General features: G+C 46.2%; 2 protein-coding genes across 2 annotated transcripts in view; both read left to right on the top strand.

Annotated features, from left to right (window-relative positions):
- Positions 1-14,970, top strand: part of LOC119399690 (probable chitinase 10) — a 685,554-nt gene that overhangs the window by 26,127 nt on the left and 644,457 nt on the right. The window lies entirely within an intron of this gene.
- The window catches only part of LOC119398897 (putative phospholipase B-like 2), a 16,535-nt gene continuing 2,078 nt past the window's right edge, over positions 514-14,970 (top strand). Inside the window, exons 1-6 of the mRNA XM_037665711.2 lie at positions 514-714; positions 3,987-4,233; positions 8,067-8,170; positions 9,288-9,505; positions 11,087-11,178; positions 12,061-12,218. Coding sequence (XP_037521639.1) covers positions 4,090-4,233; positions 8,067-8,170; positions 9,288-9,505; positions 11,087-11,178; positions 12,061-12,218 — 716 coding nt within the window. The 5' untranslated portion in view covers positions 514-714; positions 3,987-4,089. The remainder of the gene's footprint in view (positions 715-3,986; positions 4,234-8,066; positions 8,171-9,287; positions 9,506-11,086; positions 11,179-12,060; positions 12,219-14,970) is intronic.

Here is a 14,970-nt window from a genome sequence, read left to right as displayed (position 1 = left end):
GATTAGAGTACGAGAGTGCCGCATGCACCGCGAGAGCAGAAGCAAGAAACCAGGAGAAGCGCAAGAAGGTGCTGGTAGAGAAGTGGAGAGAGTAACGCGCAGCTGTTGGAGATAGGGAAGGAGGAGAGTTGCACATGCGTAGTGTGAGGCGGACTACCAGGCCGCGGGACGTACCCCGAGCAAGAGATGCTTCGCATCTAAAAAAAAAGTGTTCCCACTCGCCGTCATGGCTATAAGCGTCGCTGACCAACACTCCCAGGTTGGATACCCAGTGGACGGGGGGACAACCGGCGACGCGTTATTCAAAGGTTGCAGGTTCGGGTCCCTGCCGGCGGCAGGTTGTATTTTCGTCCACATTAATTTCTTCGCACTTACATCACAATTACTACAAAGAGACGTCACCTATGCTTTCCTTGTCTTTAGTGTCTGTTGGTTCTCACTAAGGTTGTGTCTAGCAAAGGAAAACGAGCCCTTAAATTCTCCTTTTGACAGTTGGGTTGCAATAAATGGCCCGCCTTCCTCAGATGGAGTCGACCAGGAGGATGCAACTGACACTGGCAGCGCTCGCCATCCTAGCGCAAGTGGCCTGGGGTCTGGACGCCTGGGTCAAGTTCAACTCGTTCTCCAACAGCTTCGAGGTTAAGCTGGGACGCTCCGACGCTAACGACAAGATCGCCGCCTGGGGTCCTTCCACAACGCCATCAACGAAACTGGGTATGCGAAGCTGTCGATTGTGTTGTTGGTGTGTGAAACGCGTATGCATTTTGTTTTATGTGCGTAGAGCATGGAGGAAAGGAAAAAAAAAATAGGAGGGAGCACGCCTAGCGTCCGCAAGCAACCCTACTCTGAAGCCGCTTGCTCCTCGCGTTAATGACTCATTTCCCATGATGCTTCTATTTCTGGCTGCCGCTGTTTCGTTTTCCGCACAATATCTTTGCTTTAGAATTCCTTCCTAAGGTACGCGCTTAATGCTTTACCCTGAGATATGCTCACATTGCATGAGTGCAGTTGTTCCGGATGGCGAAGTTTCTCGTGAACCGAAGAACGATTGAAAAAATTTCGGTTTCACTCCGGAACGAAATAATAGATAAAGTTTCGGTTACGTTTTCGTTTTCGGTTTTCTTTCCGTTCCGACACCCTGGCAAGCAGTGTAAGTTTCCCAACTTCGGAACTAGGTGGGCGCAAGCTGGCGCCCAATACGAAGAGTAATTCAATATTTGCTATCTATCATTGCTAGGGTTTTGTTCAATTAATTCACTTTAAAATTATGCTGAACAAATACGTGTCTACACAAAGAATGCTAAAGCAACAGAAGTGCTATTGACACGCAGATAATGAATGGTTCTTATCATGTTAATATTTCAGGTAAGTCAGGGAAATTTTGGCAGAAATAGCGATATTTCAGCAGGGCTTAAAGTCAGGGGGGGGGGCGCCCCTCCATTTTTTAAGGAGGGGCCCGGCAGTCCGACGGTGGCACTGCGGCACCCATTTGGCAAGCACTTTAGTTGAATTTTTGGCAGTAGTGCTTGTACGGGGAAATTATACTCTGCAATTTTCCGAAGAATGATTTAATCGCGCATGTTTGGTTGACGGGGTCTCAGCAAAACCAGAAGAAAACATGTATCGTCGTACTGCTGAATGCAATTCACTGAGACACTGAACACCACGGGCAACGCCTCCTGAAACCATGGGTCACCACCCTGTTTCGACAGAGCGTCTTGCACAGCATAATGTTTCACGAGGCACCTGAGTGTGAAGCTACCTGCTCGAGAAACAGTAACGGTTCACTTTAGTCTGTTTAATTTGCCACTCAAGTTTTATTCTTTTAGTTGTGCATCACAAGTCTCTAATTGCAAAGACGCATGTATTTCGCCTACTTTATAGGCAAGTGGTAGTGAAAATAAAATATAGCATTGTCGTGCCTGAGGTTCTGAATCCAATGAGTCAAACTAACGTTACTTATTTTGAGCTGACATATCTTTAAGCCTTTACATCCCGAGGTATTTTTGAAAAATCGTTCCCAAATAATTTTATTTAATGCTCGATAGAGTGACACGTTGAATAAATGACCGAAATACATTCGGAATAATATATGTATTTCTATAGCATTCATAAGCATTTGTTCACTTCTAGAGACAGTTGGCTTCCGAGGTATATATATATATATATATATATATATATATATATATATATATATATATATAGTGAAATCTCGTTGATACGATTCTGCATAATACGTTTTTCAGCCTAATACGTTCTTAATTTTATTCCCGGCGAACATCCCTTGGAAATAATGCATTTTCATGTGTTTAATACGATCACAATTTTGCCCCAAATTGGATAATACGACCGCGGAAGTCGATGCCAGCTCGCACCGCGTTCCAACCCACGATCTGCGCGCAGCAGAGCCTCTGAGGCCACAGCAGCATCGGTTTTGCGGCGAAAAGAGCGCTGCTTTTCTTCGAGGACTATATATATATATATTATATATATTGCCGGTTTATGTGGGCCCCCCCTCCAATGAAGGGAGACTGTATTTCAGGCGTCCGGAAAGGAAATTGTGAGCTCACCCATTGGCTGCCCTGGCGATTTCTCTCCGACTGTCAAATGGGTACTCCCGATGATTAGGCAGCCTGCAAAGACGTAACAAACCCACTTTAACGAACTGTCGGTATTAATTGAGTGATAAACACAGTAGCCGGCCGTTTCAACTTCGCTGGTGAACCGTCGGCGCGGAGCGCTTGGGCGCTGATTTTTCTTGCACTTCATGCAGCTATTTGATGCAGAATGTACTTGTGCAGAGTGTACTTGTGAAGAGTGTACTTGAACGTTGCAGTTATAGGCCTGCAATTGACAGATTCATGAATCGGCTAGAGGAGGCAGACTTGTGGTTGACGGCTTTTCGACAGGCTACGGGTGAGCGAAGGCCAATAGAGAGACCTGGGCGGGCAATTTCCTCGCGCACGAAGGTCTTGATTTCGGCGAGCAAGGCAGAGTGGTCCGAAATGGCCCACATGCCAGCAAGATCGGCGTCGCGTGAAATAGGTCGACGCATCGTCAGCCGCTTCCAGCGCAGCTCCTCGTAGCTTTGGAAGAGTGTGATGACCTCAGCCAAAATGCAAGAGTTTTTGGCGAGCAGCGTGGTGAAGGTATCATCGTCGATGCCTTTCATAGCATTTCTGATCTTGTCAGACTCCGACATGGTTGTGTCAGCTTTCTTGCACAAGTCGAGGATGTCTTCGATATAACTCGTGATGGATTCACCGTCCTGCTGAGCTCGTTTACGTAACCACTATTCGGCTTGCAGCTTACGAACGGCAGGGCGGGCAAACACGCCGATAATGGCGGTCTTGAAAGCGGACCACGTTGGAAAATCCAATGCGTGGTTTTTATACCACAGGCTTGCCACACCCGCGAGGTAGAAAACCAAGTTGCTCAGGTTTTCGGCCTCGTTTCATATATTGGGGACGCTCACGCGCTCGTAAATCGCGAGCCAGTCCTCCACGTCGGTGCCATCCGCGCCGGTGAAGACATGAGGGTCGCGGATACACCAGGACATGCGGTCGGTGCGGGAGGCGGCGTTTGCTGGGTGGCGTCTTGAGGCATGGTAGATGGCACGGCACGGGATCGAAGCTCCAAGGGCATCGAATAGGGACCGAAGTTGCTGTGAGGGCGCATCACTCTCCACCAATTCGAAAGACGTTTATCGAACTCGGCGACAATTTGTAATGGCGACAGTCAAGGCAGAGCACAGACTCCCAGCCCGAGCACCGTTATGTCAGAAAGGAGCCGAAGAGGACTACCCACTAGGGGGCGCTGGAGAGGGTGACCCGTTACATAGTTCCAAGGCTTCACTACAAAATTCTGGTTGACCCTTCCCGCCTTCCCTCAATTTTATCTCTCTCTCTCGCACTCTCCTCAAGGGCTACCTTCGCCGTGCTCTCTTCTCTTCCTAAAGCTACTTTCTCGTTCATATTACCTTGCAGGTTCAGCTTTCTGGACATCTACACCAACGAAGCGCTGCCAGACGATCACCAGGCGTACGCGGCAGGATTCCTGGAGGGCTACTTCACGCGAGACCTGATCCGCATGCACTACAACAACACGTGGGCCGACTACTGCAAGGACGAGGGTGCCTACTGCAAGAGGCTCTTCTCGTTTCTACAAGAGAATCTGCAGTTTATGTTCAAAAATGTAATCATGTACCACAAGCACGTCCCTTACTGGCATCAGGTACGTGGTTCGATGAAATGCATTTTCCTTGCGTTTCGTTTCATAGTCCGGGCGATCCTTGACGGTTGAGAAAATACTAGGACATAAGGACCTTAACGTGTTCGACGCAAAATGCGTCAAATTGACTGGCTCTTTTTTTGTTGTTTCGATGATACGCGGACTATTCGACCTACTTCTATTTTGTAGTCTTTTGTAACTTTGCGTTTCTTTTTTTCCTTCTCATTCGCACTTACGCTATTCGGTGCATAGTCACGTGGTGCTTCTGTATCGTGCAGAAAAACAGCACTACTTGAAACACGGACACGAAAGAACACACGCGGACGGGCGCTGCCTTGCCCTCGTGTGCTGTTTCTTGTCCGTGTTTTTAAGCAGCGCCGTTTTTATGACGAATTTAACCAACCAGCTCGCATGGAAGCCCTTCTAGGTATTGTTTTATACTTCGCCACTAGCTCTCTTTCATATTCCCCTTAAAGAGCAACCACGTGATGTGTATATTGCTAGAAACCATACACTGAGACGTCGCTTACAATTTTTATGGTCACGAAAGTACATCTTGTAGGTTTGGGAGAGTCGGTTCATCTTGCGAATAACTTGAAGCAGCGCGAAAAAGCGAGGACAACAAAGGAACTCACACAACAGGACTAGAGCTGGTTCTGTTGCGTGTATTCCTTCGTTGTCCTCGTTTTTTTTTTGCGCTGCTTCAAGTTATTCGCACGAACATACAGCTCCACAGCTGGGACAAGAATTGTAAAAAAGTTGTTTTTGGTTAAATAATTGTATCTCAGGACTAAACGCTTACTGTCGGTTGCTAAATAAGCGCATACACTCGGCGAGCACCAGATGCCAATTGTGCAATTCGTCTTTTGGCCCATGACAGCTGGCACTCAGTATAGTCAGATCCGAAAGCGCATTAGATGCGAAGCATCGCTTAGCGAACCAAATGCACTTCGAGCGTTTATATCTATCTATCTATCTATCTATCTATCTATCTATCTATCTATCTATCTATCTATCTATCTATCTATCTATCTATCTATCTATCTATCTATCTATCTATCTATCTATCTATCTATCTATCTATCTATCTATCTATCTATCTATCTATCTATATATCTATCTATCTATCATCTATCTATCTATCTACTATCTATCTATCTATCTATCTATCTATCTATCTATCTATCTATCTATCTATCTATCTATCTATCTATCTATCTATCTATCTATCTATCTATCTATCTATCTATCTATCCGCCTACGTCTGGGAGCTCTCGTGATCGCCTCCTTAACTTGGTGTAGACCAAAATTGGCATGGGAGGGTAAGAGGGTTTGACGATTATAACTTTCTGGTCTTTACATGAATAACTTTAAAATCTTGTCGCGTACTGTCAAACCCTTTCCTGCAGACATATGTGGCACGTACCCGTATACCACGGGATGCGGTATGCGCCACAGGTGATTGGCAATTTATATCTACCCAGGAACGGCGAGAACAGACATCGGTAATTTAAATGCGAGAGCGTTGAGAAAAACCGACATCGGCAGTGTTCATCCGAAGAATGCAAAGAATAAAAATCAGGATCCCAGCAGGAATCGAACCAAGCATTCTGCGTGGCAGTCAGGTATTCTACCACAGAGCTACGCCAGGTCTCGAAACTGCTTTGGAAAAAGACCCCATGCAGGCGTAATGTCGGTTCAGAGTCAATTGTGGCTCAGTGCTGCCTACCTAATTTTATAACAAGGTAATAAGTATTACATATGTACTCCTATGATACAGGCGTCATGTCGGGTTAACGTCAATTGTGGTTCCAGTGTTGGCCCCGCTTTTATAGCAGTCTAATAATCATTGCCTTTGTATTCCTATGATTGAACACACTATATTCAAGCTTTGCTCGAGCCCGGATTAACTGCGCTAACGAAAGTTAGGTATGATATTGACATCATCGCACCTTAAAGTACACTTCATTTCGATAGTACTGACGTCTGCGGTCTCACGTGAGTGTTGACATTACGACAGACCATAAGTTGCTCATTAAACGCCAGTGTAGTCGACGTTCCTGGTAAGCCCACGATGTGTACACAACTACAACACTCACAAAAACATGTCGATCCAGCATTTAACGCTTGGTTGAAAGCCAAAAATTGGAGCATAGCCAATTACTCGCCGACTGCTCCGCATGAAACCGATTCCCACAGGGCGCGGGATCTGCCGACTCTTTTGTAGAGGTACGGATTCACCGACTGACGCGTGAGCGTGATGGGCAAGACAAATAACCACATTGAGAGAAACGTATAGATAAAGAACCGTATAGATAATATCATACGTCCTCTTACTGTTGACCAAGATAAAGAAACCAGTCAAAGAAAGGCGACCGTAACCTTTGTCTGAAAGATTGCTCGTGCACCGCAGGAGAAAGCCGCACAATAAGATATTGGAGATAACGGACACTCAACACGTGTTTACAACAGATCCTATCACCAGATACGTATACACGGACAACGTGGTACGTATCTGTTGGGCCGTGGGGTGTTGTCACGAACACTGTTCGAGTGTTTCCGTCTCCTATAATCGGCGTGTTTAGATAGATGCGAGAACACTCACATTCTTGTCTCACTCAAAGGCCGTCATTGTGCACCCGTTGTGGAAGACGACAAAGAGGAACACAATGATCTGGGAATCTGTATCGGCGTTTCTTCTTCGCAACAGAGCCCCATATTAAGTTGCAATAAAGATGAAGGTATTTGTTACCGTGCGCACCGGTAGATAACTGCAGCATTCACGAGCACAGGAGATAATGATGAAAAAGTTCGTGCAGCGCTCACGAATAGGACAAACGGCGGAAGAAACATCGAGAACCGACGCTGACTCACAACTGAAGTTTTATTTTGAAAAGGAAGAAAGAATGAAGAAAGAAGGAAAACCAGACGAAAATAGCTAACACGCGGAGCCGCAAGATTGGCGCACTCTTCATCAACAAAAAGAGAGCAACAGTGATAAAAAATTTAGGATTGTCATGCCCTCATCGAAGTCTCAAATTTGTCACCCTAAAAACACCAACCAACTAGCTCAGCTTACCATCTTGACTAAAGAGAGAAAGACGTACAAGCTATGCTGAGAAACCGACAGATGCTTTCTTAGCACTGAATACATGGGATTTATGCCTTGAAGCATTGTCGCAGTTCTTATGGGCAATGACGTAAATAACAGGAAACAATCGGTGATTACAAGACCGGCGCGTACAGTTTGAGTAGAGTTATAGATAGGAGAAACGGAAACAGATCTCGAAAGCCATGCATTCGGATGCATTTCGAGCGCTTATAGGCGGAATAGGGAAAAAGTATGCATATACGCAAAGAAAAAGGGTTAGTAAGAACTGTGGAACGCCAGCGTTCTTAATGTTTTCTTTTCCTTACCGTCTCTGCTTGTTTTTTTTTCCCATTTCGCCTAAGCTCTGGAAATGCCTCAAAGTTCAGTATTTCAACAAGCCCAGCATGCTGCTTTAAGTACCGCTCGAAAGCCGTGCTTTCGAGAACCGCAGGCGCCCGAGAGACACAGCGACCGCCGCAATTTTATGTACGACCTACTCGGATGAACCTGAAAAAGAGCGAAGAGAGCAGAAAGAAAACACAAAGGGAGTTAATGCTTGTGTCGTCCACTAGATTCCATTGTGTCGTGCATTTGAACTATGCTTCGTCTTTTAATATACGGGATCGAATGTCAATTTGTACATGCGACGACATTTTCGGCCAGATACTCTATTATAGGCGATATAATCAGCATGACTTCATGTGTCAAGTCGAACGATACTGTTCAGCATTGGCCCTCTTTTCAGGTGTACCTGGTACTTCAACAGCTGAATGGTATGGAGGACGGTAGAGTGGCAGACAGCAGGCATTACTTCTCCTCCGAGTTCCACATCAACGTCACCACCACGCTGTGAGTATCGAAGCGTTTTTTGATTAACTCGAGCCTGACAGGTTAAGAAGGCAAGGCTCGTTTGGTGGAACTCCGCAAGGTGGAGAATATTCAGGGAGTTTGATTTGGCAGAGTATTTGACTCGTCGGAGGTTAAATGCGGCGAGTGCGCAGGATAACGACAAGCCGAGATAGCTGGTCGGTGCCCCGAGTCATAGAGATTCCTAAAATATTTACTAGAGGGAACTATGGCACTGCGATAGTGCAGCCACCATGTGAATGGTGGGTAGTACATGGATTTGCGTAGTCTTCGCGCTTGCGGCTTCGAACACCCTTGCGGCTTTGTTTATTGCTGCGTTTTGGCTTTTGTTTCGGATCAATGAATGGGTCGTTGTAAACCCGGTGAGCTGATTTGAATTAGTCAGCCTAAAGCATCAATGCGGTGAAGTGGGACGGCTGAACTCTTGCTGAACTTCGTCTAGCGACAAAGCGGCTGCAGGCTACACGGAACCACACGGAGCCACACGGAGCCGATGAAATGAAGCTTAGGCAAATCCATGTACTACCCGTCATTTCAATGTTGGCTGAAGCAACATGTGTTGCAGCTTCCATAGACACTAACGCCATATTTTCCTCTAGTGTACTATTATGAAAGTATGGCCTGAAGTACGCAGCATTCCCGGTCACATAATCTCTAGTTTCAGAGGCACGTTGAAATGAGAGGAAGCACCTTTTTCCCGGCGCCTTTCATGACGTCTGTGTCATGGCAGCGTGTTCTTTGTCATAGAATGATATGTCCTCATGTTTACCTGTACACGCGTGACATCATTCTGGCTACTTTAATTAGTCAGTGATCGTGTATGCGACGATATGGACGACAAAACTACGAATCTACTTGTAGTTGTCTAATACTTTGTTGACGATATTGATGCTTCACGTGTGGATAAAATTGCAACTTTATACGTTTCTTTCGACTCATAATTCTTGCTACTCACTTAACAGTTGGTTTTCAGATGGCAATTCAGGACGTATTCGAATGTTAGCCGTACTTAGAACATGACTTTAACATGTGATACAATGTGGTGCTTTAACATGTGATACCACGCTCGTCTAACTTCTGGCTCCCATTCATCCACCAGGCTGCTGAACTTGCACGGCGACGTGCAAGACCTGGAGAGAGTCTTGAAGCGGCGCGTGCTGAGCAGGGCCGTCGGCGAAGGGTCGTGCTCCGCGCTGGTCAAGCTTCTACCCGGAAACAAGGACCTGTACTTCGCCCACAACACGTGGACCAAGTATTCCAGCATGCTGAGGATCCTCAAGAAGTTCAGGCTGCCCTATCGTCACACACCCGATTCATGTTAGCATGCAGGGAACACTGCCATTTATTATATACGGCGCTGTCTCGTTCCTGGGAAGGCTCAGAATGTACTGCGGCCTGAAGAGTAAGCTAAAAAATGAACTCACTAATGGGCGAACTCGTGCCCAGCAAAACAAAGAAATGGGAAAGCTCCTGATCTGCACAAAAGACGATCAAATAACCCACTGTGAACGACAAAGAAAAGAAATGCACGCACCACTTTTCGGTTTCTTGTCAAAAAATGCCTCGTGCTCTTGCGTAGGCGTGGTTTGTTCGAAAGCCTATTCTAATTGTATCTGTAAAACAAAAACAAACATTGCGTACAGGCTTACAGACGCAGCAGGTTACTGACGATATATTGTCAAACTCGAATTAATTAAAAAAAAATATATATATATATATATATATATATATATATATATAATATATATATATATATGCCATGAAATGGAATCAGACCTTAGCGCCACTACAAGACTCCAATGCTCTATTAGGTTCTTGATTAGCAATATTTTTGTCTTTGGTTGTATTCATTAGAACAAGAAAAAATGTTGAAGTGGCTTAGCTCGGCTATGCCAGCATAACGTAGCGTTAGCAAATGTTCAGCCAATTATTCTTAGCTTTCCTGATTGTTTAGGATTAGCTTGATTATCATGCTTACTGCTGCTCCAATGACACACACACGGTATACGTATTATGTGGCACATGTATATTTATTTTGCCAGGCAACTACATCGGCATCCGATGAGTTAAGCTTCTCCGCTATTCTGCGCCGTTGAGAAGCATTTGCGCTCTCCTTCTCCATGGCTACACCACACTGGCAAACGCCAGTCAGAGGCGCTATCAAGTGGCTCCAGCGCAGTGTCAGACGGCGACTGAACAGCGAAGGCGAATAGCTGCGCGCGCTCCGGCGCCAATACGTCTGCCAAGGCCACGACGTCACTCCCCTGGGAAGCGCAGACCGGCGGCGGCGGAGTGCGCGTGAGCTGCCGGCTCCGGTGCGTGACATCACTGATCCTCGCGCATGCGCAGCACGGCTCTTGAGGATCCACGCGAAACTGGCTCGGCTAGGCCAGTGTAGCTAACGCTACAAAAATGGAATACATACGTGCATGACGTTTACTCTCTGTACATCGTGGTGAAAACAGCTGCTGCGCCTTGAACATTTAAACAAGCATTACACAGGGCTAAAATGAACACATAGCGCTTGTGTGTGTTTCCCTTCCTGTCTCGCCCTCGGCAATTCAGTACTGCGCTTAACGTTATACATACTCATACTTAAAAAACGACTTTTGTTTTGAACTGTGAACTACACTATAAATCATGCGCCTTTTGGAATGTTGTCACTCAGAGGCAGCAGAACAGTGGAACTCGGAAGTGACCTTTCCGCATGATGATGCTTTATTCGAACTTATTCTCCCTTTGAAGCTTTTTACGAACGAATTCTTAGCCCACCAAATGGGTACACTTTACTGACGCTGTACGTGCCTCAAGTAGGACTCAAAATCGCGAAAACTTCCGCCGTTACAACATTGACTAACCTTTTAAAAAGACTGACACAAGCATTGTTTTTCCACACAGGTGCAAATATAGCGGGTCACACGACAACCTTCTCGTCCTATCCGGGCAGGATCTTCTCCGGAGATGACTTCTACCTCATTTCTTCGGGTCTGGTAAGGCCTCGATACAGTTGTGATTTTGCATTGCGTCCACTATGTACGTGATGGTGACCTTGCTAGATGCAGGATTTTGGTAAGGCGTGGTTATCCGTAGAAGCCCATTACATGGAGATGTGGTTGCTTGGGCATTGAGGGAATACAACGCAAGGGTTACAACAAGGATCAAATAAAGAGACGTGGACAAGCGCAGCATTACGTTGCGTCATCCAAGTAATTCTTTGATGAGAAATGATTGAACAGAGAACGCCGCTGGTGCCAACCTTTCGAGATGTGGACTTGCCTTCATCAAGGGGCAAGTGGACTTGTCTTCGAAGACAAGTCCACTTGTCGAAACGTTCTCTCCGGTGACATCTCCTGTTCAACAATTCCTCATCACGTCAAGTATCCATCTTTCCCTTAACGCCTTTCTTGCGAGGTAATCCAGTGGTAATTGGAGCAACAGCTTGACAGCACCAAGATTTTGTGACGTCGAGGAATAGACGGGCGATGTTGGCGGGACAACAAGATGTCTGACCAAAATCGAAGTAACAATCGTGACAATAATTCAGAAGAATACAAATTAATTTATTCTGTTTCATTCTAGCTAGATGTGCATAAAGACTGTGTGCACGTCATTATGCGACTGGGCGTTTCCACGCCTTCTGTTCCATCGTGTGACAGACAAGAGCACATTGCGCATAGCCTCGGGAGATTTAGATGAATCCCGCAGCCCTAATGGCGCATTAGGATTGCGGGATTGTCTTCGTATTTATCGGCATGTGACTCCTTGTCTTTTCGTTTCTTTTTTGCAAATTTCACACATCAGTACTGCTTCGACGGTAACGTGCGTCAAGTGCGATAGCTCGAAACTAGGAAACTTAAAATACCACTGCGCAGGCCACCATGGAGACAACTCTTGGCAACGAAAACGATGACCTGTATCGGACAGTCAAGCCTCAGTCTGTCCTGGCATTCATCAGGAATCTAGTGGCCAACCGACTGGCGGAAAATGGCCATGAGTGGACCGAGATATTTTCTTGGTACAACAGCGGCACGTGAGTTTCTTGATGGGTCATTTTTTATTAACAGTGGACGGACGGTGATGCAGGCCTCTTCATCAGAACGGGCTTGTACGATACACAGTTGAGAATCGACTTAAGATAAGGCAACATTCCGTTGTTCAAGTGCTTTTTGAGCGCCACCTAAACTATCATAGCTTTCACGTAGCACCTGTCCCGTCAGGAAAACGAGAGACAAGTGCACATTCAGGCATCGCGCACTAATTTTACGTGGAATGCACCAGCAGTGTCGAGTATAAAATGCCACTTTCATGCGAAGGCTGCGATGTAGGCCAGAGGGTAAGGTGTTTAAACTACCGTCTTCATGAACACAGCAATGTAAGCAAATGTTAAAGAAGGTTTTACATATGTTCACTTCCGCGCCTATGGATGCACCCACTTGTTCGAACGAACCACAATCATCGGCAGACATCAAGACCAACGCCCCAGCGAAATCATTGAAGCCTCTCAGCTAGCGCATGAAGGCTCACCATGTGTCAGTAAGCAATCTGTCTGTCTGTCGCAGAAAGAATTGTCCTTTTTAGAGGCACACTTGTAATCATGCTAGCCAGTTACGTCACGCTTTACTATTTCATTTGATAATTACATAATTACAGTTTTTTTTCCAGCAAAATATATACATTTCGTGCGCAATACAATTTCAGTAGAAAAAAGCGCTTGTCCGTGTCGTTCCCTTCGGTTTTGCCCCAATCTGAAGAAGACGCGCTGTTTTGTTTTCACACTGTAAATCACTCATGCTCGAATCACGTAGGTAATGCTGGCCCTTATGGCTGTAGTACCACTGAGAAAAGCAATTCCATATTGCGTTTGACATTATATGGTGCAGCGTTTGAAATAACACAACTCCCAGCCAACAGAACGGAACACTATATTTCTCACAGTGAAACCACCCCAAAGCCTTAACTTCACTTCTTCTTCCTCCTCATGCTCTTACAACCCACCGCCCGTATGATGTTGTTTTCTTGATCGTCATCTAGCTGACTAAAACAGCACGTAAGATTGGTAGTCGTCGAAGTTTCTGCACCGAACGCTTTTAAAGACGATAGCCTTTCTTGGGGAACTTAAACGCAGAAAATTTGGTCTGTCTTTCTGTCTTTCTGTTTGTCGCACGTCCCTCGATTCAATCACTCGCCAAGTTGAACCACTTGCCCAAGGGCCACCATCGTGAACGGCTGACTAGGTTCTACTTGTACATTGTTGATCAAAAAGCAAACATTACGCATATCTAGGGCGCACATCACTAGGTAAGTATTAGGTGGTGTGTTCCTTAATAGAAAAGACATAGATACGTAATTCTAGAGACCCCGGTTTTCTTAAGCTGCGCTGAAAATGCGACTGCGCCGAAACTTGGCTTCCCCGTGCCCTCTGCACAGCTCATTGTTGTGTTTCGGTTTCGGTTCGTATTGCACTGTATGAATGCCATGGGGCGGCGCTCTGGCATTCCTGCTTTACCCAGCGACGTGAATGCAAACATTACGCATATCTGAGGCGCAACGTCACTAGGTAAGTTTAGGTGGTGTGTTCCTTTAATAGAAATACACAGATACTAATTCTAGAGACCCTAGTTTCTTAAGCTGCGCTGAAAATGCGACTGCGCCGAAACTTGGCTTCCTCTGTGCCCTCTGCACGAGCTCATTGTTGTGTTTCGGTTTCGGTTCAGTATTGCACTGTACGAATGCCATGGGGCGCCGCTCTGGCATTCCTGCTTTACCCAGGCGACGTGAATATAAAAGTGTGGAGAGTACTCGTTGTGCGGACGTTTCTTCTGCTTCGGCGCTTCGCGCCAAACCCGTGTTCGGGCTGGCTGGCTCCCCGCCGGTCGCGTTGGTCACCGCCGGTCTTCGCCTGCTGCTGCGCCGGGACTACCAGCCCGCAACACATCATTCACGTTTCCCGACGTATTGCCAGATGGCGTTCATATCTCACGCAGCGCCTCTTCTATCGTCTTTAGACGACATTTGCAGCGAAGCACGCAGATACGCGGCCAATTTTTTTTCTTGCTTACCACTTCGCTGTCCTTTTGGGACATACTTTCCTCAGTTACCGCGTTTCTAGTACATCCTTGCTGGCCGTGTTGGTCAGCAAACGCAACATAACGCGCGTTTCAGACAGGACGTAACACTTGCCCACCGTAATCACAGCTAGGTTTTGCTGACAGTTTTGGAGATGGCAGAGGCCCTGTAACTTCACGTGGAGCTGCACGGCTGACCTCCGCGCCCATAAGTCATCGGTAATCTACACTTTCTCACAGGTGTCTCAAACTGGAGTCCCGCGGACCTATCGCTAGCCGTCCGACCCCTCCAGGACTGTCTTCGTCCGATATTTAACAAAATTTTTAATAACTATGTTCATGGGCTGCACAGACGTGACTGGTCTTCAGCATTTTTTTTCGTGAGGCATCCCATGCGGTCGCCGTGTGTTAAAACATAACCGTGGAACAAGAACTCTATATTTCAGAATTGCCGTCCCCCAGATTTTAGTCACTCTAGAGATCGGTATCGATATGTTTCTCGAAACCTGACGTCAAATCCCGTTCTGAAATGACCCATAAATGAGATATGGGAAAGGTCTTCTTTCAAACGGTAATGTTAGCTAAGATTTTGTTCAAACTCTCCCCTCCCCAGTCCAGCTCTCTTCATTGTTCTGGTCCTTGCGGAAGACTAAATTTCTTCACTGTGGTCCGCTAGCTGCGGTTACATTGAGATCCCTGCTCTAATATATAATGGAA

Source organism: Rhipicephalus sanguineus, chromosome 7 (genome assembly GCF_013339695.2).
Source record: "Rhipicephalus sanguineus isolate Rsan-2018 chromosome 7, BIME_Rsan_1.4, whole genome shotgun sequence".
Taxonomy (NCBI): domain Eukaryota; kingdom Metazoa; phylum Arthropoda; class Arachnida; order Ixodida; family Ixodidae; genus Rhipicephalus; species Rhipicephalus sanguineus.
Note: the sequence above shows the minus strand (reverse complement) of the source record. Positions and strands in the feature narration are given on the sequence as shown.